This window comes from Phocoena phocoena, chromosome 7 (assembly GCF_963924675.1).
Source record: "Phocoena phocoena chromosome 7, mPhoPho1.1, whole genome shotgun sequence".
Taxonomy (NCBI): domain Eukaryota; kingdom Metazoa; phylum Chordata; class Mammalia; order Artiodactyla; family Phocoenidae; genus Phocoena; species Phocoena phocoena.
In genome coordinates, this window is record NC_089225.1 from 77,069,205 (window position 1) to 77,091,099 (window position 21,895).

At 42.4% G+C, this 21,895-nt stretch overlaps 1 protein-coding gene across 1 annotated transcript in view; it reads right to left on the minus strand.

The window, feature by feature from the left end:
• ANKRD44 (ankyrin repeat domain 44) overlaps nucleotides 1–21,895 on the minus strand; it is a 205,378-nt gene that overhangs the window by 20,413 nt on the left and 163,070 nt on the right. Inside the window, exons 17-18 of the mRNA XM_065880164.1 lie at nucleotides 12,015–12,086; nucleotides 3,372–3,573 (exon numbers count right to left, since the gene is read on the minus strand). Coding sequence (XP_065736236.1) covers nucleotides 3,372–3,573; nucleotides 12,015–12,086 — 274 coding nt within the window. The remainder of the gene's footprint in view (nucleotides 1–3,371; nucleotides 3,574–12,014; nucleotides 12,087–21,895) is intronic.

The window sequence follows — 21,895 nt, forward strand, 5'->3', positions numbered from 1 at the left end:
CTGATTAGTGGTGACTTAAAGCAAAATGTCAAGCCAGCAAGGTGTACACGAGCCATTGGCTCACTGTTCATTGCCTGGCACCCCCAGGAGACTCACAGATGGACCCCCAGTAGCTGGAGGACTCCTCCATCTGAGTTCCTCAAATCAAAGCCTTCATTTCTCTGCCTTCTCCCGGCGCCCTCCCACCCAACCCGCCCCATCACCTCTGTCCCCCGCTTCCTTCCCTGCCAAGCTCTGACTGGGGTGTGGCAGGCCCTCACCCTGCCCCTCCATCACCCAGCTGCCCAGGTAGGGACTAGCAAGGGGCAGGAAGTGTGGCCCCAACCTTGGGTTGGCCTTGACCGGCCAGGGCAGAACCCACACAGGCAAGATGCTTCTTTCAGGAGCTGCGGTGCCCCAGGGCCCGGAAGCAAACCTCCCTCCGGGGACGACAATCCTTGAGGTGAGGTACTTTCCTCCAGCTTGCTGAATGGAACCCACAGCCTTACAAAAGGCATGGCTTTCCATTCAGGGAGTAGGATAGGAAAAAATGTGTTTAAAATTCCAAACGTGACCTTCTCTCCTCTCTGAACAATGAGAACACCATAAAATACATTGCATTAACCTCGTTATGGATGTGGAGAGAGAAGGGAATAGATGCAGCTATGTTAGGTTGATAGAGGCTCTTCTAAGAGCTGCGTTTTACAGCCCTTTTTATTGCATGCCAGTTACGAGAGAAGGCTAATTTAACAAGGACACATTTTTCAGGGACAATACATATTAGAATTAGCTCACATGCATCGACACCACTCAAATTAAGTACAGGAATAATACCCGCATTTTGGAGACGTTGCATACAGCGAACGCTCAGCAACATCCCATTTATGTACCTCAGGAGGAAGTTTTGTGGAAATATTGTTGTTGCTGTTGTGTCGCTTTTTGTTTTGAAAATTACATTAAATCTGTTACCAATGGTGAAATATGCAAGGGGTTTAATGTATGCTCAAAAGTAAATAATTAGCAGAGGACTGATAGCTAAATACTACAGGTGGTGGTATTTTATAATACTCATGAAATGGAGATACAGCATATTGATTGATTCCTCTTTCTATAGCAATTTGATATTCTTTAAATACTCATAATCATAATGGTTCCAAGGATTTTCATTTCTGCCTAAACAGAAAAAGGGGGGAAAAATCATCTAAGTTCATATCACTCATCCAGGATGCTGGAGAGCAAACCAATTTCTTCAGTAGTGTGTCTTTTTTTTTGTGGGGGGGGCAGTGAGGGGGTGGGAGGTGAGGCCGTGTACAGTAGCTTTTTGAACTTAGCTAACAGCCCTCAGTAAATATAATTCCCCCTTATCGTAAAAGTGTAGCTACCCTAGGATTCTCGTTGACTTCCCACAAACTATGTTTTTCCGCGATTGCCTTCCAACAAAAAGATGCTACCATCTCCTTTAGCTGTGCACTGCCAAGTCCAGCTTTGTTTCAGACTAGCTCAGCCTCTCTCTGACTATGAGTGACAGCCATTTCTCATGCTGCTCAAAGACCACAACTGTCATTACAACTATCTGTGCCAAACCCTCTAAAATCCATCCTGGTTCCTCTTCCTCACAGTACTCTCAGGATTTGAAACAAAGAAAAATAGTGGCATCTCAGATGAGCTGGAAAAGATTCTGGAAAAGCAGATTCTCAAAGCACAGGCTAAAGCTTCTGCACAGCAGACATTTTGTGGAGAACAGAGTCAAATGACAGCCTGCATCTTTTTAATGAATGACACGAGGGAAACCCAAAAGGAGTGAGTCCTCTTGACCACTAGGGGGCTCCATTGGACCGCAACCAATATCACAGTGGCAAATGAGTGACAGTGATTATTCTTCATTGTTAACCTGTCCACAAGGGTGATTTTCCACAATCAAAACAGGCCCTTTGTAATTGTCAGGAAGTACATGGTAACTGAAGCACAATGCTTTCCTTAATAATAGGCAACTACTCTTTAAAAAGGAGAACTAAATGTAAACTTTAATACCAAGAAAGCCTAGAATACCAAACTTTATAATAATACTTATAAATACCAAAAATACAAAAAGACTGAATGTGATGATGGGAAATAAGAATTTATAACTTAACCATACCAAACATTGCTAAAGTTTTTTTCCAGGAACAATCATTTCCAGATAATGAGGCAACACCGTGTTTTTCAATCTCCATATTGTTTTTCTTCAGTGGTTTGGAAATTCAGGGATGTGGATGGCAACACTTCCACAAAATCTAACATTCCAAGAACATTTTCCCAAGTACAAGAATCATAAAGTCTTTCGAAAACTGCTTTCACTCCTTTTCTTCCTCAATACATCCATTTTTTCATGGTTATTTCTCTTTATAAGATGCTATCTGCTTTCCTGATCAAAGACCATTATCATTGAATTCCTGAGTCCAAAGGAAATTATGCCTTAGCTGAGCTAGAAACTCTTCCACATTACCTTTACATCTGTGTATATGTCTAGAAGTGTATGGACACAGTTTTTTTTTTAATGTATATTGAAGAAGAGTCGCAGAAAAGGCAAATTACTTACTTCTTGAAAAATACATGCACTTTTTAACAGTCTCTATTTTTACACCTGATGCATCAAGAATCAGAGCAAAAGTGAAGAAGTGCCATTCAGGCTGCACAATACGTACCGAGTAGATTGCTGTCTGACAACTCCTTTTATGAAGTAGCTGTGAAATATCATTAATTTTGTGCTTCGAAATGCTGTGTGATTTTATTCTATGTAATTTGTCTGAAGATCATAATACATCTTGCCCTTTTTTCAGAAAGTTTTGTGACTGCCATTGGCCAAAGGTTCAGAACTCTCTTTGGAGTTAAGGGGAAGGCCAGATGCAGCACTGAGCATTTTTAGGGCAGAATGATGGACACATGCCATCATACATTTGTCCAAATTCATAGGATGTACAACACCAAGAATGGACCCTAATGTAAACTATGGACTTTGGATGATTACGGTGTGTCAATGTAGGTTCATCCACTGTAATAAATGTTCCACTCTGGTGAGGGATGTTGATAATGGGGGAGGCTATGCACATGTAGGAGACAGGGGGTATGTGGAAAATCTCTGTACCTTCTTTTCAATTTTCCTGTGAACCTAAAACTGCTCTAAAGAAAAACTATCTTTAAAGAAGAAGGCCAGAGGCTCTCTGGCCATAGAACACCAGTTATCACCAAGTGGATAGTAAGCCAAAAGCATTTTGGAAGAGTGTAGGCATGTCTGATGTAGAAAGAAAATAGGTATTTTAAGAATTGGGATGAAAGAAAATGCTGTCATCCTTTTACTTGAACTTATAAGTGGGCCACAAAACTAGCATAACCAGACTCTTGACAAGACCTACCTGAGGCATGAAGTGGGGTTCTTTTGGTTACATTGTCTTTCACAAAGATGGATGCACCCTGATTGACAAGCGCTTCCACACATTCTGTGTGTCCCTTAAAGGCAGCCAGATCCAGAGCAGTGCGGCCTTTCTCATCCCTGATGTCCAGGTCCACCAGAGACTGCAGGAGGACTTCCAAGGCCTGGTGGTGCCCATTGTAGGCCTGCAAGGGAGAAATCAACCGCTCAAATGCTTGTTCACCTTAAATCCCACAACAATCCACGGGAGGGGCTGAGGCTCTCAGATCACACATGGAGACCACTCCAAAGAGCGCGTCGGAAAGATGCTTGGAATAATTATTGAAACACAGGCAAAACCAGAGTTAGGTGGAAAAATTATAACGCACAGACCTCACAGTTACATACGCATTTCTTCATGTTCTTCCTCTTTTGTCAAATAATTTATTCCAAAGGTACTAAATGTATCAATGTATTCTTATATCTATTGATCTAATAATCTAATGCAGACTAATAGCTGAATGAATTAATATATTTTTTCATCTGCTAGTTCAGTCCTGAACCTATTAACACAATCAGAATATTTTTTCAGGAGGCTTTTCTGTTAAACCTCAAGGGAAACAAACCACTAAAAACACTGTGGACTTTGTAATTCAACAGAGGCATAGTGACCTTCTGCCACAGTCCAACATTTTAAATGTCAACCTCGTGATCCTAGGTGAGTTTCTTAATTTCACTTAGACTTTGTTTCCTCATCTATAAGTGAGATCAATAAAAGCTGCCTTCCAGAGAAGACGAGAAGAGATAAAATTGCACCAGATTTGCACAGTGTCTTATACATAGTTGATGCTTCCTCTTCTCTCCTTTGTTTCCTCCATTGATTATAATGAAAACATAAAACCAATTATGGAAGTACAGTCCATACATCAGTGCCAAGGTCAGACCTATTGTGAAGTCTTACGCTGCATTAAAGTTAGGAGGCTTCGTACTAAAACACAAAACTAAAAGTCCGAAAGGTAATTTTTACTAAGTCTATAAGGTTAAAAAAAAAAAAGTAAATGCACATATAAGGCCAAGGACATTGAAATAAAAGAAAGAAAACAGATAAGGATATGGTGGGGGTGGGGATTTGGTGGAGGGAAGTAAAGAAGGAGACAGAGGAAAAGCCTGTCCCCAGGGTCGTCAGCAGCCAAAGTTTCCTCTTATGTCTCCTGCACTTTCTGTTTTTCTACTGCAGCAATTACTCAAGGCACGATTTATTTGAAAAACGGCTTAGCACAGACAAAAGACTAATTTCCTTAATACACCAAGAACTTATACAAACCATTTTAAAAACTAGGAAAATGTGTAAAGGACATTGAAAAGGCAGCTCACAGAAAAAGAAATATAAAAGGTCAATACACGTACGAAAAAAACCATGTAAACTTTGAGGGTACTATTTTTCAACTACTAAATGGCAATGATTAAGTTTGGGCATGTCCAGTATTAGATAAGACATGGTGAAAAAAAGCAATACATGCTCTGGTGGTGGGAGTATACACTGGTGTGACATTTGTGGAGGGTGATTTGACAAAACTCTATCAAAAATTGTAAAAAAGTTGCAAATAGTACATATAACAATTTTATAAAAAGCAAATATATCCAGATAGACACATATCTATATCTATGTATATTTCTGTATTCACAGAAAATTTTAGGATACAAAGGAAACTGTTAACAGTGGTTACCTCTAGAAATGGGAGGTAAAGTAATGAACTTATGGACTCATTTCACCTTATCTTTTTTTTTTTTTTTTTTTTGCGGTACGCAGGCCTCTCACCGCTGTGGCCTCTCCTGCTGCGGAGCACAGGCTCTGGGTGCGCAGGGTCAGCGGCCATGGTCCACGGGCCCAGCCGCTCCGCGGCACGTGGGATCCTCCCGGACCAGGGCACGAACCCGCGTCCCCTGCATTGGCAGGCGGACCCCCCAACCACTGCGCCACCAGGGAAGCCCTCACCTTACCTTTTAGAAAACCATTTGAATGTTTTTTCCAAGTACATGTCAACCACAACAATAACAAAAACTAGATTAAAAGGACCCACAAGATTTAAGAGTGCTGATAGGAACTGTTTTTAAAAGTTTCTCGTTATATTATTTTTGTAAATGATTATGATTATTATGCTACATATTAAACATATATATGTAGTATAATAACTCATATGCTGATGAATCCCAAATTTATATCCTAGTTCTAACTACTTCTTTTACTTTGCAAGATATATATATTCAACTGTCTATTGAAATTTCCACTTGTATATACCTAATATGCATCTCAAGCTTAACATGTCCCAAACTGAGCTCCATCTCAGTAAATGGCAATTTTGTTCTTCTAGTTGCTCAGGCCCAATAATTTGGAGTCCTCTTTTGTCTTCCCTCTTAAGCCCAGGTAGCCCTACACAAGGGCTCTGGGACATTGGGGCAAGGGGGTGCTAATAAGTAGCTTCCCCACCCCTTCCCACTGCCTTGCCGTGCCCTGGTACAGGGATGTGTCTGCTGAGAGGAACGGACACTTCTGCTAACCACACAGAGGTGTCATCAGGTTCTCGGGCATCCGGCAGGAAATATCTATCCATATCCCTGTTGTAATTCACACACAGGTGTTGGGTGACTAGTAGCAGCCCCCAGTGCCACGATCATCTCTACTTCCAAGCCATCATCATCTCTACTCTTTCTTTAAAATATATCCAGAATCTATCCAGTTCTCACTATACCACATCCTCTGTTGCCAGGATTATGGCAAAAGCTTCCCTTTCTGTCCTCGCCCTCCTGCAAACGATTACTGAGCAGCCACGGGATGAAATCTTTTGAAACTCAAGTTGGATATAGCACTCCTTGATGAAAACTCATTGATAATTCCCTCACTGATAATAAAATCCCAAACTTCTCATGACCATTCAGGCCCTTAGGATGTGGCCTCCCTCGACCCTGTCCATCAGCATAGCCCCCCACTCACTCTGTTCCAACCACTCTAGCCTGCCCTCTGTGCCCCCTATGATTAAGTAATGCCTGTCCTCCTCTGGGCCACTGCATCTGTCCTTTCTGTTTCCCCTGCCTGGAAAGCCCTTCCCCCAAAGAGCCACAAGGCTTTTTCAGTAATTCTGCTTCATCTGTCCCCTTATCTGGCGGCTTCTCAGAGCCCATATAAAATAGCCCACTCCCCTTCTCCTCAACGTATCGGATACTCTACACGCCACTTCCCTGCTTTATTTTAGCTTTATAGCTTTATATATCACTTGATATCTGTTACATATCTATTGATTTGTTTGTTATCTAAGACTGATGGTACTTTCTGTGTATTGCTCACTGCTGTATTCTAGACTCGCGCACGGCACAGACCCTCAACAATTATTTGATGAATAAATGAATGAATATAATGACTGCTATTATCATTTATTAGTATTAGTGATAAGAATATACTTTAAAAATAGCAACTGTTTATTGAGGGCACTGAGCTCTAATCTTTGCACACATCCTTTTTCTAGATCAAAACAAGCAATGTTAATTAATTCACCCAAGATCACTGAAGCTAGTAAGTGACAAAGTCAGGTTTGAAACCCACAATCTGTGACCACTAGAATCTATGTTTTTAGGCAATGTCTTATCATTTTTCCCAGCAATTCCATTTAATTGACTTTCAAGCAAAATGCTTTTGTGCCTATGTGTAATGGCTCAGGGAGCTTAATAATAAATATTGAATCAGAAATCTAGGATTGAAAGCCTTTAGTCTAACCTAACTTCTGAAGCAATAATTTCATTGAGTACTTTCTGTGTGTCAGGCAGGACTAGACATGTAGCACCTTATTTAATTACTACGACAAGCCATGGTTTGGATGCTATCGTTATCCCCATCTCACCAACAAGGACACAGGAAGGCTGAGATGTTACTCAGCCCTCAGCCTTATGTGGTGGAGCTGGAATTCAAAGGCAGACCAGTCAGATCCCAGAGCCTGAGCTGTGGGCTTCTCATGAGCTCCTACTATGGATAGGATGCAACAAGACCATAAGATATATGCTTCTTTAACTTTTTCTTACAGGAAGTTTCAAATTTATATAAAGAACAGAGGATAGTGTCACAAATTCCCAAACACCCATCACCTAGTTTCGGCTATCATCAACTCGCCATTGGTGATTTTAAGCCAACTTGGGAGCACCTATCCTCCTATAAAGGGCTGTGGCAACAGGAGCGTCTACATCAGGGTGTAAGTCAGTCTATCTCATTTGACTCTGGGCTTGAGTCTGTGGCTTATTTTTGCATAATCCCTCTTCTAATTTTAAATTGTAATGGTAGTGACTGATTCAGCTTGTGTAGAAATCCTGACTTTACATCAAAGGGAAATGAGTCCATGTAGATAATAGATGGTTCTAGATGCTATTTGCAAATGCTCGTTCCTTCAGTGGCAGTTACTATGATGACAAAGATAGCAAACATTTACAATTTCTGTCAATTTGACTTAGCCTAGGAAAATAGAATTGGCAACCTATAAACTGCATGCGTATCTACAAAGCACCATGGCTCACATATTTAGATTTTAATAAAGAGAAAACCCAGGGCAAAGAGAAACATATTCAGGAAGGAAGGTGATGTAGACAGATCAGCACTGTCCAGGACAGCAGAGTCACATCAAAGGGCACTTAACTTAGGCGCTGACTTAAGAACTTAACTCCTGTAAAAGACCCCTGCAGTTTCTCCTTTAATTCTCACAACAAAAAATAAACCCGTTTGCATGTGTTAAAGAGGCTTAACATTAAAATAAAATGGAGTGAACCCTACTGAAGGAAAGCATCAGAATTCCAATCGATATTTTCTTCTATATCAGGCACTTAAAAATTCAAAGACAGGATGGTTGAAAGGCCAGATTTATATATAGAATTCCCTTTGTTTCTTCCATTCGTCAAGCCTGCGGCTATTGAATTTTAGTATCCAAAAGCATTACGATATGGAGTTGAAGACATAAAACTACGTATACTATACTTCCAGGGCAATTTAAGGGAAATAATAAAGGTAAATTTGCTAATACAAGAATTTTCACTTACCTTCACACTTTAGGGCTTAACCCTAGAAACAAACTACCACATAATATGGAATTCTACTCTGTGGTTAAATGCATGATTCTGTCTTTAGGCAGTTATGTGGTTCTTAGAGTCTATAAGAAAGTATAAAATAAAGCTTTAAACTCTCTGAAAGAGACTCAGGTAGTCAGGAAAGAAGACCTTTCTCATATCAGCAGTGCATGATGAACACTGTCTTATTTTTCTTTCTATTCCCAACCTAAATCAGGTGTTTAGTGGATAATTCCACAAATAATTTCTAAAATATCTCCAGGAAGAAGTAATCACACAAAAGAGCAAATATGCTGGTTCAAAAAGCATGTAGCATTTTGGCTTTCGATAGACAACCCAGTTTAAGCCTTCACTAGAGGTGGCAATCAAACATTTCAAATTTGTTTTACAAAAGACTTTAAAAATCTCATTAAGTAACTTAAATACTTCTTAAACATAATTAATTTCTTTGAACTTTTTAGATTGGAACTGAGGGCAGCAAGGAGAAAGAATTTGGGATCTCAACAGAATCCATGAAACAATGGGTCCATCTGGAAATCTCGACAGCTGGAGCCTTTCATTTGCATAGCCGTGTTTCTTGATTTAATTTTTTTCAAGTGGATGAAATGTTTATGAAATTCACTGGGCAGATAACCCTGGAGACTTGACTCATTCAACCAGGAAATAGTAACTCAAGTCCGGTCAGGTTTCTTGGGGTAGTCAAGGTTTGGGGGCATCTGGTTCTCTTTCACTGTAGAATCTTCCACGGAAGAAATAATGTGCCTTGGGTTTTAATCAAGTTAATTGCTACAGGGGGCCCTGGGGAGGGCGATGGGCATACTTGCGGGGTTCTTGGAGCAAATAATAATTTCTTTAAAACGTATTAGCTTTTAGAGGGAAAACATAAAATAGTTTTAGAATTGACCCACGGCTATCACCCTGGTCAAAGTTATCACCATCATCGCTTGCCTGGTTGTCTAGTTTCTGCTTTGTTCCCTGACAATTTAAACTCAATGCAGACGTTAAAGGGATCCTTCTAAGATAAAAGTCGTATCACATCATCTGTCTCCTCAAAACCCTCCAAACGGTTTCCTCTTTTGCTCAGTGAAGAAGTCAAAGATCCCCCTGGAGTCTGTGGCCCTCCCCCGCCTCCCTACCACCCTCCCTGCACCACTGTGCTCCAGCCATGGTGGCCTTGCTGTTCTGGGAACATGCCAAGTGTGCTCTCACCCTGGGGACCCTGCACTTCTGCCCAGAGCATTCTTCTGTCCGAGACCAAATGGTTAGCTCGTCGCATCCCCGGTCAAACGTGAGGTGCTATGTTGTGGGAAACAGCGCCCAGTCCGCCACCTCGGTGCTCTCCGTCTCACTGCTCCCATTTGCAGCAGCACTTCGGACCACCTGCCACATTGTATATTTACTTGTCTATCGTCTCTCCTGGACTTCACACTCTACAAGGACAGTGGCTGGGTTTTGTTTGTTGCCATCTCTCCAGCTCCCGAAACAGTGTTTGGTACACGCACAGTCAGTATATGTCAAAGGAAAGAATGACAGTGATGTGACTAATAGCGAGGATGATAGTGCCAGGTGCTGTTCTAACTGCTTTACGTGCATTAACCCAGGTCATCCCCCCAGTGGCCCTATGACAGAGGTACCGCTATTCTCCCCGTATTATGAGTGGGAAAACTGAGACACAAGAGGTTAGGTATTTGGCCAAGATCATACAAAAAAAACAATTAAATAAATTAACAAATTGGAAAGGGTTTGGGGATCCTTAACTGACTCACTCCTTTGAATTTACAGATGGGAAAACCATGTCCAGGCGAGTTGCTAATGAGAAGACTGGTGGCTAGGATCCCCTAGGTGTAGAACTACCAAAGCCCAACTCTCTCCAATGATATTGTACCACCCTGTCTTTACAGGACTGGGAACCCACAACACTTAGCAGAGCACCTGGCACCCAGTAAGCACTCAACAATAATTTTTGAAAGAAAAAAAAAAAAAGAATGAGAGATGATAGAATTTTTTGGAAGCTAGGAAAGTCTCTTCTCATATTACCATTAGGCTTAGCAATGCAATCAACCCCACCTTCATAGGGCATGAGAATTCTACCTGAGATAACCTTTCCAATAGGTCTCTCCCAGCTTTGGGGTAACTTCCCCAGGCACAGCAGATGGCTGGGCAGAGATTCTAGGGTCAACCTTTAGAGCAACCTGTACTAAGAGCCAACTGGTATGAAATTTTATACATGTAAATATCCCACCCTCCATCCACCTTTTCTACTCTAAGCCCATGTCTGGAAGAAAGACGAATGGACATTTTAGCCTGATTTCACTGGACTCAGTGTGTGCGTGTGTCCGTGTGTATAGTCGCTGCGTTGGTAGATGTGGCAGAGGGTGGTGAGTGGGATATTATCAGGTGTGCTGGTGAGTGTGTGGGGAGACTGGCAAAGAAGCGAGGGCTCCATGAGTGTGATCGGTTCATCCCAATCCTTGTGGGATGGCCTCATCCCTTCTTACCTTGCCTGACTGCTTAAGTAGGCCATCAGTAAAACACTCCTCTCTGCTCTCCAAATTCTCCACCTCAATTTTTCATCAGAAGGAAACTGAATAAGTGCTTATGTGTGCGTGAAATGTCATAACCATTAAACACAGAGACCCAGCATCCTACTCTTCCCAACATCCAGTCTCTGGGTGCATCCAAACACCTTCTTGATGGCCCTGGACCGAGGCCTCACAGCTCAGCAGAGCCCTGCGTAGGTGAGCTGGCTGTTGCCAGTCTGAGAGGTCCCTAGGGAACAGCTGCTGCTGATCGACGGTTAGCAAGACCTTAACTGACTTACAGCGGTAGTGAGCTTCCCAGCTCAGTCACCCTCAGAGAGAGTTTGGGGATCCTCACTCTGAGCTACTGCATTTCTCTTCAATGACTGGGATGTGGAAAGGAAGCTTTACTGGTGGCAGAAAAATTCCTGCTCCCCTCCCTCCCAGATCTCACCCAGTACAAGAATCAGCCCTTGATACCTCCTCTGAGACCCCGATTCCAAGCCCAGGCAGAAGCAGCAGAGTTGCAATTATGCATATTTTCATCTTGCTCTCCCAAGTCTGTATTTAAATATCTCAAGTTTTTAATTGTGGCATTCGATTATCTGTTAAGTTCAGTACTTGCTGTCTATACTTAAATCTCTAAAACCAAAATAAAACATTTCCTCAGTTTACTGATTTAACTACTAGATAATAATAATTTAGAGACTTAAAATTTATAACAATCATTATTCTTAAGGGCACTGTGATATGGCTTCATGCACGTTGTCTCTTTTCCTGTATCCTCACTTCACAGATGGGGAAATCGAGGCTCAGCCGGGGTAAGTCATGTGTCTGAGGTCACCAGTGAGAAGCTGGGATTGGAATTTGAGACATGCTTTCTCACCGCAGCCTCAGCCTTCACCCATGTACTGTTTCCATTATAAGTTATTATGCAGTGCTGTGCTTTCCTTTTAAGAGCAGCCTAGTTTTAGGAACACTTAGGTTCTTTTTGTGACGGGGGAAGCTGCCCACAGCATCTCACTTACAGCTAGGTGGAGCGGACTCTTGGTAGCACCAGCCTCTGACTCTTCAAAAACACTGTTGGTTCTTTCCAAAAGCTGTGGAGACACAAAGAAAACAACAGTACGTGAGTGCAATCTGCAGAAGGAGTCCTACTTTATGGATACAAATGTTGACATAAATGAGAAAGGAGGCTTCAGAAACTTAAGAAATCATGCAACTTCTCAGAAACATAAGAAATCTGATATAGCATATCTAAAACAAATATGCTAACTGAATATTTCAACTTCTAGGTTATCTTAGCATTTGTTATTCAAAAGAAAGCTTTCATACTTGAAAAGGTGCTCAGCTTCACCAATCTAGGCAAATAATTCATGTTAAATCCACTTCCCACCCAGCAGATCGTCACAACGAGAAAATTACAATACCCAGGGTCTATTCCATTATCAAACACACATTTATGGAGATAGCGTTGCAAAAGACTTAGGAAGCTCTTGTTCTCATGGAGCTTACATTCTAGAGCAGGAAAACACAGACAAACAAATAAACAACATACACATAAGAAGATATCTGGTAGTGAAATATGCTGTAATGAAAGTAAAGTAGGGTGATGTGAAATGGAGTGACTGGGAAGTTACTCTACAGCTGATGGCCAGAGGAGGCCTCTCCAAGCAAGGAGATGACAGTTCAAGTGAGACCTGAATAAGAAGAAGAGTGACATCAAGTCAAAATGTGGCAGGAGAGCATTCTGGGAGCAGGAAGGAGTCAGGGCAAATGCATCAAGTGGGGATGAACACGGTGAGTTCAAGGAATGGAACAGATAGCGTGACTAGGGTATGATGTTGGTGAGGGTGTCAGGCAAAAGACATTTCATTGACCCTTGTTGGGAGAACAAATTGTTAAAACCTTCCCGGGCAATTTTGTGCATATCTTTGACCCTAGGAATTAATCCCCAGTAAATAATTAGACAAGCGCACAATGACACATGTATAAAGAAATATACTCATTCAACAAACACTTGATGAATGACTACCAATGTGCCCAGATACTGTTCCATGCACCGATTCGATAATAAAAAATATATTCAAAAATCAATTTTTTCATGGGGGGCAGGGCAGGCAATAGAAAAAAGAAGTTATATAATTAATTAGAAGGCCGTAGGTGCGATGGAGAAAGATAAAACAGAGAAGGAGGGTTCGGAAGGCTGGAGGAGAGGTCCATTTGTAACTTTAAATACAGAGACCAGGAAAGGCCTTACTGAGCAGGTGATGGCTGAACAACGTCTGAGGGCGATGAGAGAGCCTTGTGGATATCTGGAGGAAGAGCATTCCAAGCAGAGGGGCCAGCAATTGCCGAGTCCTTTAGCGACAGAGATGCTTAAGATCATCAGTGAGACTGGAGCAAGGTAATCAAGGATGAGAATGACAGGAAAGGAAATCAGAAAGATGGTGGCACTGTGGGTGGTAGTATCACAAGGAGCCTTCTGGGTTGTTGTAAAAACTCTGTGACTTCTATCCTGAGTGAGATAGAATTTCACTGGTGTGCTTTGAGCAGAAGGGTGACATGTTCTAACTTTTAGATTCTAGGGAGGGCACAGAGACCACTGAAGAGCTGGGGCAAAAGTCCAAGAGAGAAATAATGGTGGCTTGGACCAGCAGGGAGCAAGTGGGGACGGAGAAAAGTGTTGGACTGTGGATATTTTTGGAGGCAGAGTCAACAGGATTTGCTGATGGATTGAATGTGAATGTGAGAGAGAAGTAAAGGATGACACTCAGGATTTTGTTGTAAGCCACCTGAAAGATGGAGGTTCCACAAACTGAAATGGAGAAGTGAGTGGAATATATGTAGCGGGAAAAAGCAGAAGTTCGATTTTGGAAATGTTAGGTTTGAGATGTTTTTAAAGCATCAAAAGTACATGTTAGGGCTTCCCTGGTGGCGCAGTAGTTGAGAGTCTGCCTGCTGATGCAGGGGACGTGGGTTCGTGCCCCGGTCCGGGAAGATCCCACATGCCGCGGAGCGGCTGGGCCCGTGAGCCGTGGCCGCTGAGCCTGCGCGTCTGGAGCCTGTGCTCCACAACGGGAGAGGCCGCGGCAGTGAGAGGCCCGCGTACCTCAAAAAATAAAAAAAAAGTACATGTTAATCGGCAGCTGTAGGATACACGGGTGTGGACTTCAGGGTATTTAAAGCCATAAGGCTGGATGAGATGAGCCAGGGAGTACACAGAGGAGGGAGACTGGATCCTGGGCACGCAACATTAAGAGCAAGAGAGATGAGAAGGAACCAGCAGGGAGATGCAGATTGAGCAGGTGAGCTAGAAAGAACATCAGGAGAGCAGGAGGTTCTGAAACCAAGTGAAGGAAGAGTTTTAAGGAGAGAATGCATAGCCGTGTCAAAAGTCCTGACAGGTCAAATAAAATGGGGCCAGAGAATTGCCCATTGGGTTTAGGAGCATGGAGGCTATTAGTGACTCTGCTAAGAGCAGTTTATCAAGGCACTGTTTATATGGGAAAAAAACCCAACCAACAGAAAATGAATAAAGAGCAATAGGGATGGAGTAAATAAATTGTAGTGGTATATGTCACCACTTCTGATAAGCTCTCCCTCTTTATGTTGCTGTTAAGTTCTTCTCTGTATAGTGATGCATCCAAAAGGGACAAAAACCCAACACCCAAAGCCTTGATGTGTGGTGAATATGGCAGTATTCAATGTCCACTCCAGCCTCCTGACTGATGGGATTGGGCTGCCCTATACTGCAGAGACTAGACAGCTCTAAACTACATTTCCTAGACTCCCCTGAACTAGGGTTTCAGATCTGATTTAGGTTCTGCCAACTGGATGCAGTCTGAAATTTTAGAGGCAGAAGCGAGCAGACGGCATCTCTGATTTCTGATGGCGTGCAGAGTCATGGAGACTTTAGCTTGTCTTTTAGCTAAAGGTAGAGAAGCAGGACAGGGGTACAGGCATCCGTTTTTGGCAGTGTGAATTAAGCAGATGCTGTGTGGCTCTAGGGCCAATAGCAGTGGCAGTGACAAGTCTGTCCCCGTACGTCAGCTGGGGTGGTGTGTCTATGGAGCAGCCATTCCAGGGCTGCTTTCTGAGTCCCCATCTCCCTGATCATGAGGAAGGGGCAGCCACCCTGGCAGTCCAAGTGCAGTTTAGGTTTATTTCTGGAGGATCAGCCTAGGGCACCCTCTTCTACACCTCCCAACAATATTATAAACACCTTTTTTTTTTTGCGGTACGTGGGCCTCTCACTGCTGTGGCCTCTCCTGTTGCGGAGCACAGGCTCCGGACGTGCAGGCCCAGTGGCCATGGCTCACGGGCCCAGCCGCTCCACGGCATGTGGGATCTTCCCGGATCGGGGCAGGAACCTGTGTCCCCTGCATCGGCAGGCCGACTCTCAACCCCTGCGCCACCAGAGAAGCCCTATAAACACCTATTTAAAAAAAAAAATCAAATCTTCTTCTGCTTAAAACAGCTAGCATGGCTTCTGTTTCCTTCGAATGCACCCTGACTGATTCAAAAAGTAATACAGATTATTTAAGTTTTCTTAATGGGGATGGTGAAGGGGAAATTCCACCACCCAACACACTAGAAAGCAAAACTTCCTAACATGCTCTTTACCCATTTTTTTTCTCCCGGAAAGTCCCAAACTTGTCAAGTGGAAAAACACATTTTAAAGCCATATGTGTGGAATGATACCATTTCCATTTAAAAAACTGTATTGATATGACTACACATGCAGAAAAAAAGACGAGAAATATATACCCTAAAATGTTTAACACAGTAACCTAAATGTGGGAATACAAATGATTTTCATTTTCTTCTTTATCTTTCCTGATTTTTTTTTTTGGCCATGAATGTGTATTGTTTTGGGTTTTTTTGTTTGTTTGTTTGCGGTACGCGGGCCTCTCACTGTTGTGGCCTCTCCTGTTGCGGAGCACAGGCTCCAGATGCGCAGGCTCAGTGGCCATGGCTCACGGGCTTAGCCGCTCCACGGCATGTGGGATCTTCCTGGACCAGGGCACGAACCCACGTCCCCTGCATCGGCAGGCGGACTCTCAACCACTGCGCCACCAGGGAAGCCCTGTGTATTGTTTTTGTGATAAAAACACTAAAGCTATTTCTGTTTGGAATAAAAGCCATTAACCTTCCTTTTCACTTAATAGAATGATGTACACAGACCCCTAGATAGGTCCAGAACTCCTTTCTAGTCAATGCATGTGAAACAAAATGTTTGCATTCTCTGGTAGATCAAGTAACAGTGTAAAATTTACCATCTAAAAGCACACAATTTCAAGTTTTCAAATAATACAATACAAATAATTATATCGGAAGTATGAGACATTTTATGTTTGTTTTCATTAGTGCGAGAATAGAATTTAGAACTTAAGCAATCTAGGATACATTAGAATAATGAGAGCAAATTTAATTTTAACTTCAAAACTAATAACTTTAAAAACATCTGCCAGGGCTTCCCTGGTGGCGCAGTGGTTGAGAGTCCGCCTGCCAGATGCAGGGGACATGGGTTCGTGCACCGGTTTGGGGAGATCCCACATGCCGCGGAGCGGCTGGGCCCCTGAGCCATGGCCGCTGAGCCTGCGCGTCTGGACCCTGTGCCCCGCAAGGGGAGAGGCCCCGTACCACAAAAAAAAAAAAAAAAAAAAAAAAAAAATCTGCCATACATAGTTATAGTTGAAATAAAAGTAGCTTCAACTGCTTGAAAAGGCTAGAAAACAGCTGTTCTTTGCTTTGTTTTGCAACATTATCACCTGCAAGAGTTCCTGGAATTGACAGTGTGTACCAACTCCAAATCCTGTCCTAGGATGAACTTTTAATCAAAGGAACACAGAATCATTTCCACCATTATCACAAACACGATGAACAGAGGCAAGAAGACAATGTACTGTTTACAGTCAAAAATTAGACATATTCCCAGAAGATTTATTGTGGAAGATTTTTCCACACGTGTACTTTGATCATTCTAATAGCATGTGATTTTTACTTCAGTCATTCACTACACGTTTGCTGAATGTCATCTCTGTCAAGGAGTCTGGGTTAGGCACCAGGATTCAACTGTGCAGCGAGCATATGTGGTCACTGACCTGAGAGAACTTAGACGCTAGTGGGGAACCCACAGAAGTTAACGGGTAGTGAAAACAGTGAGGTAAGAGCTAGGATGCAAGATGCTATGGGAACATGAAGGAAGGAGTACCTGACATAACCCTGGGGGTCAGAGAAGACTCTTCTGTAAAGGAAGGCTTAGCCTGAGACCCAGATGGTAGGAATCTGTGAGGCAAAGAGAGAAGGGAATTTCTAGGCAGAAGGAAGAGCATGTGAGAACACAACAAATACGAAAAGCTTTAAGTTTAATACGACTAGATAGCATGTAGGGGTAAGGAAAGAATGAGGAGCAATTAGGCTGGAAACGTAAGCAGACGACAGATTAGGTATAGGGTGATCATATCATTATCGCCCAATTCAGGACATGTATGAAACTGACAATTGCGCCGGGATAACAGCTGTAAGCCAGGACATCAAATCAGGATAATTAGTGAGAGTCATCGCAGTGCTTTCAGCCGGGAAGAGGCATGATGACAATCAGATTCTTGGGTTTCGTGAAAATCTCTCTGTGCAGTGTGGAAAATGAGCTGCAGCGGTGCTGGGGGTGAGGACTGCAAGCCTAGAAGCAGGGAGATCAGTTAGGATATTTCAACTATGGGATTTCTAAATTATGAATTAAGTTGTTAAGAACAGACGGTGGCCTATACTACAGAAGAGGCAGAGGAAATGGAAGAAAGTGGGGATATTCAGGACTTTCATTCACTCCTTTATTCATTCATTCAATAGTTATTGAGTACTGTGCTAGGCACTGAGATTTCCAGTTCTAAAATGGTCCTTACCCACATGAACCTGAGAGCCTAGAAGGTGTAATAGACATCATTCATCGACTGAACAGTGGAGGAAGGGGAAAGTGTAGAGTCAAGGATGACACCCAATTTTCTTGCTTTGGTAACAGGGTGAATTGTGATGTCTTCTTTAAGATAAGAAACAAGAGAAGGCACAAGGTCAGGGGAGGGAAATTGTGTTGAGCTTTAGTCTGAAGTGCTGCTGGGACATTTAAGGGGACATGTCCACTGGACAGATGGATATAATGTTTGAAGCTTAGAAGAGCGATCTCGGCTGGAGTAATGGATTTGGGAATCAGCAGCAATGGCTGAGACAGGAAGCCCCCACTGTGGATGAGGCTGCCAGGGAGAATGTGTAGTGAGAGAGGACGTAAACCTCAGGAATCCCGGTATTTAGGGTTTGGAAGAGGAAGAGAGTCTGCAAAAGGGGTTGTGAGTAGGGGAGGGTACAGAGGGGTAGAAGGAAAACCAGGAGAGTGAGGTGATGGTGATGGTGATGGTGATGGTGACTGGTGGCGGTGGAGGCTGTGATGACCATGATATGAAGGTGCTGGTGGTGATAAGTGATAATGATGAAGATTCTCACTGATGACAACCGAAAGGTATTAAGCATTTACTATGAGCTGAGCATTCCATGGATCACCTCAATCTATCCTCAAGTAATCCATTAAGTAACTTGCTCAAGTTCACACAGCCCGGAAAATACAGATGAGGAAACTGAACCAGGTCTAATTCAAAACCCATGTTATCTACCCCACAAAACAATGTCTTCCTATCAACTGATAAGCTGAAACTTTTTCCTGATATTAAAAAAAAACAAAAAAACAAAAACCCAACAGGGATGAGGGTAGGAGACAAGAAGAGTTTTTGTGTGTGTGCGTGTGTGTGTGTGTTTTTAAAGTATGTGGGTCTTTTTTATGCCTCTAACTTCAACAATTCCCTTTGATCTTTTCCTTTGTTTCCTAGGAGTGCTAAGTAGTCATTTTAGTTACACAGCAGTCACAGGGGACCTTAATTGGAATCTAGCTCCTCTAATATGCCTCTTCCTTTAGCGATTCTTCTTTGTTAGTTAAGAAGGCAATGTGAAAAAAGTGGGGAGAAAAGCAATTTGTAAGTCATTCAAAATTGACGTTTATGTTTAGAATTTTCTTTCTAATTTAAAATTGATTCTAAACATGTAGAGTCCAAGGGATGATGCAGATACCCAGCACTGCTCAGAGACTCCACTCTGCACAAACGACTCAGGGGAAGAATATGGGGGCCGGAGGGAGACAGAGAGCTCCTACCATGACTCATTATACAAACTCGTACTTCAGCCTGTGGTCGCCAATATTACTGGAAAATAACATTGCTCTACAGAGATCACCAGCAACCTACCTTGTCAAAATCCGAAATAGAATGGCTCTTTTGAAACACAGTTACAGCTAAGAATACGTGCCAAACAAGCAGTATCATAAAAAGGCAATGAGTTCTGCACATAAAGCTTGCAGTTATAAATCAAAGAATATAATTTATACGTAACACTTACACAATCCACGCATTCACATGCTAGTTTTCACGTTGAATTACACTCATAAATCCAATGTACACGTCCAATATGTCACCATCAGTTTCTACTGGCTCAATAAAAAATTTGCACTCATTCCAAGGATCGACTTGGTCCTCTGCCTAAAAAATCTATTAAAATGGCTGCTTTAATAAAGCCTTTATCTGGACTACTTAATCTTATTCCTTGTTATCTCCAAACTCCCAGAATTGCTTCTTTTCTCATTTGATCAATCATTTATGAACCCTGTATGGAGAATCTAGCACTGCTTGACCTCTACCTCTTCTCCCACAGCGTCCTCCTACCACCTTGCGTTTGCCAAGACTCTCTTGGCTGAAAAAAAACAGAAGGTCTGAGATTCAAGCTACTCCCAACCCCCACTGACAAGTAAAGATGGGCATCTGAAGTGGGAATTGAGAGAAGAAAGCTAAGATGAGCGCAAGCAGGCTTTTCAACCATCTTATTCGTAAAACGTGAACTCTCTGATTCAGCTCGGGGTGGGGGGTGGCTGGGATGCTCTATAACTTTGGGGGGCCTGAGAAAACGATTGTATTTAAGATTATAACAATTGATAGGACATTTTCTGAATCTGGAAGGCAATACCACAGGACCGGAGGACTCACACAAAGAACACCTCAACGTCTTGGATTTTAAAACAGCAGAGATAATAGAAGGCCAAGTTTAAGCCTCTTTCTCTAAAAAGTGAATCTGTGATAACAAAATCAAGAATAAATATGAACTTGACCATAAGCCAATGGGCCGCTAGGTTAACAAAACAGTGATCTGATCCAAAATTGCAAGGAAACACACAAATATTACCCTTTAGCTGGGAACCCAAGCTTTGTAAGTAGTATAGCTTATGACTAGTTATTTGAAAATATGGCAGGAAAAAATCCAGGGATTTCAAGAGACCTTCAGCTGAACTAAACCAGTTTCTAAATGTGCTATTTAAGGAAGCAGAAACCAAGTATGGTTCGGAATATAAAAACAGAAAGGTGTAGCCAGTGGGTCTGTGAGGTAACCCTTGCTCTTGTCAGTGCTGGTTAGACTTGGACTACATAACTAGTTTCCACAGGTGAGGAGGGAGAAGAGGAGTTAGAAAACCAATCAGAAAATATCCATGGGGACCATGTCAACGAGGTGCTCTGAGGAAAGTTTTAAAAATGGATTTATTTATCTTTTAGCAGTGAGGACATTTATGAGTCTTCAAGTCAAAGGCCTGGAAGCAGACCAAGGTCCCTGGAAAGTTGGCACCTCTGTCAGAAATTCTATTTCACATTCCACTTGTCTGTGCTTGAGAATGAGATGCTGTTTAGGTAACCTCAAGGCCGATCCTGAGTCCACTGTGCTGTGACCTGACTCTGGCTCAGGCCAGAAGACGGGGCTGAGTCTGCGGAAGTTTCAGACCACCCAGCCTATGTCAACGCTCCATTCAGAGGCTCCCAGGGGCACAGGATAGAGCTCGGGGGATCCCACAGGTCTTCCAGTCTCAGGCTTAATATAATGTTTCAGGCCATACTGGACCTCAGTGGACGCCAGGCCTTTGAGCCTAGCCCAAAATAAACTAGCTCCCTTCATGATGGCACTTCAGTAACAGCAGTGACTGTTTCTCAGGATTCTGTTCGCACCCCTTCACAGCTATTAGAGAAAGCCGTGTTGCTTGAAATTGTTAGTAACAACAATTACTGGAGACTCAGTGGTTCCTAGAAATGCATGAATCTAATCTAATTTCTGCCTTCTCCACTCAATTCCGTAAGTAAGGAACCATTAACTTTCTATACTTGTGTAAGTCAAGGTCTATGCAACTTCAAAAGGAGATAACACATTTGTGAGGAGGGCACTACTAGAAGCTTAGCTAGATTAAGTTTCCAACTCTTCTTGGGAGCTGGTTTTGATAACTCTGCTTATCTCCTCCCTCCAGTGTATATTCAGTTCCTGGTGATTTCCTTGCCAATTAAAAGGCAGAAGAGCCTGTAGTATGTGTAAGGAAGGCTAATGAAACCTGCTGTGAAGATAAAGGCAAAAGCAAGGTACAAAATGCGTGGTGTTCAAAAACTATCTTGCAAGAGCCTTAAAAATGTTCATGTACTTTGACCCATAAACCTACTTCAGACTCTATCCTGAGAAAGTTTTAAGCCCGAAGCCATCCAATAGTGAAACAGTATAAACAACCTAAATAGAAGAATGTCTAAGTTATGACTGATCCAATAGTTGAACATTATTTAGCTTAAAAAATGTTTACCAAGAGTTTTTAATAGCACTGGGAAAGGATCATGTCAGAACAGTTTATGGAAAAATAATCAATGCATAAAATTGCATATTTAATACTATCTCATGTATGTAAAAAATAAAATATGTGAGAAGGAGACTGGAAGGAAATATACCAAAAGAGTTAATAATAACTGCTTTGTAGTGGAGGGACTTTGGGTGTTTGATTTCTTTCCACTTTTCT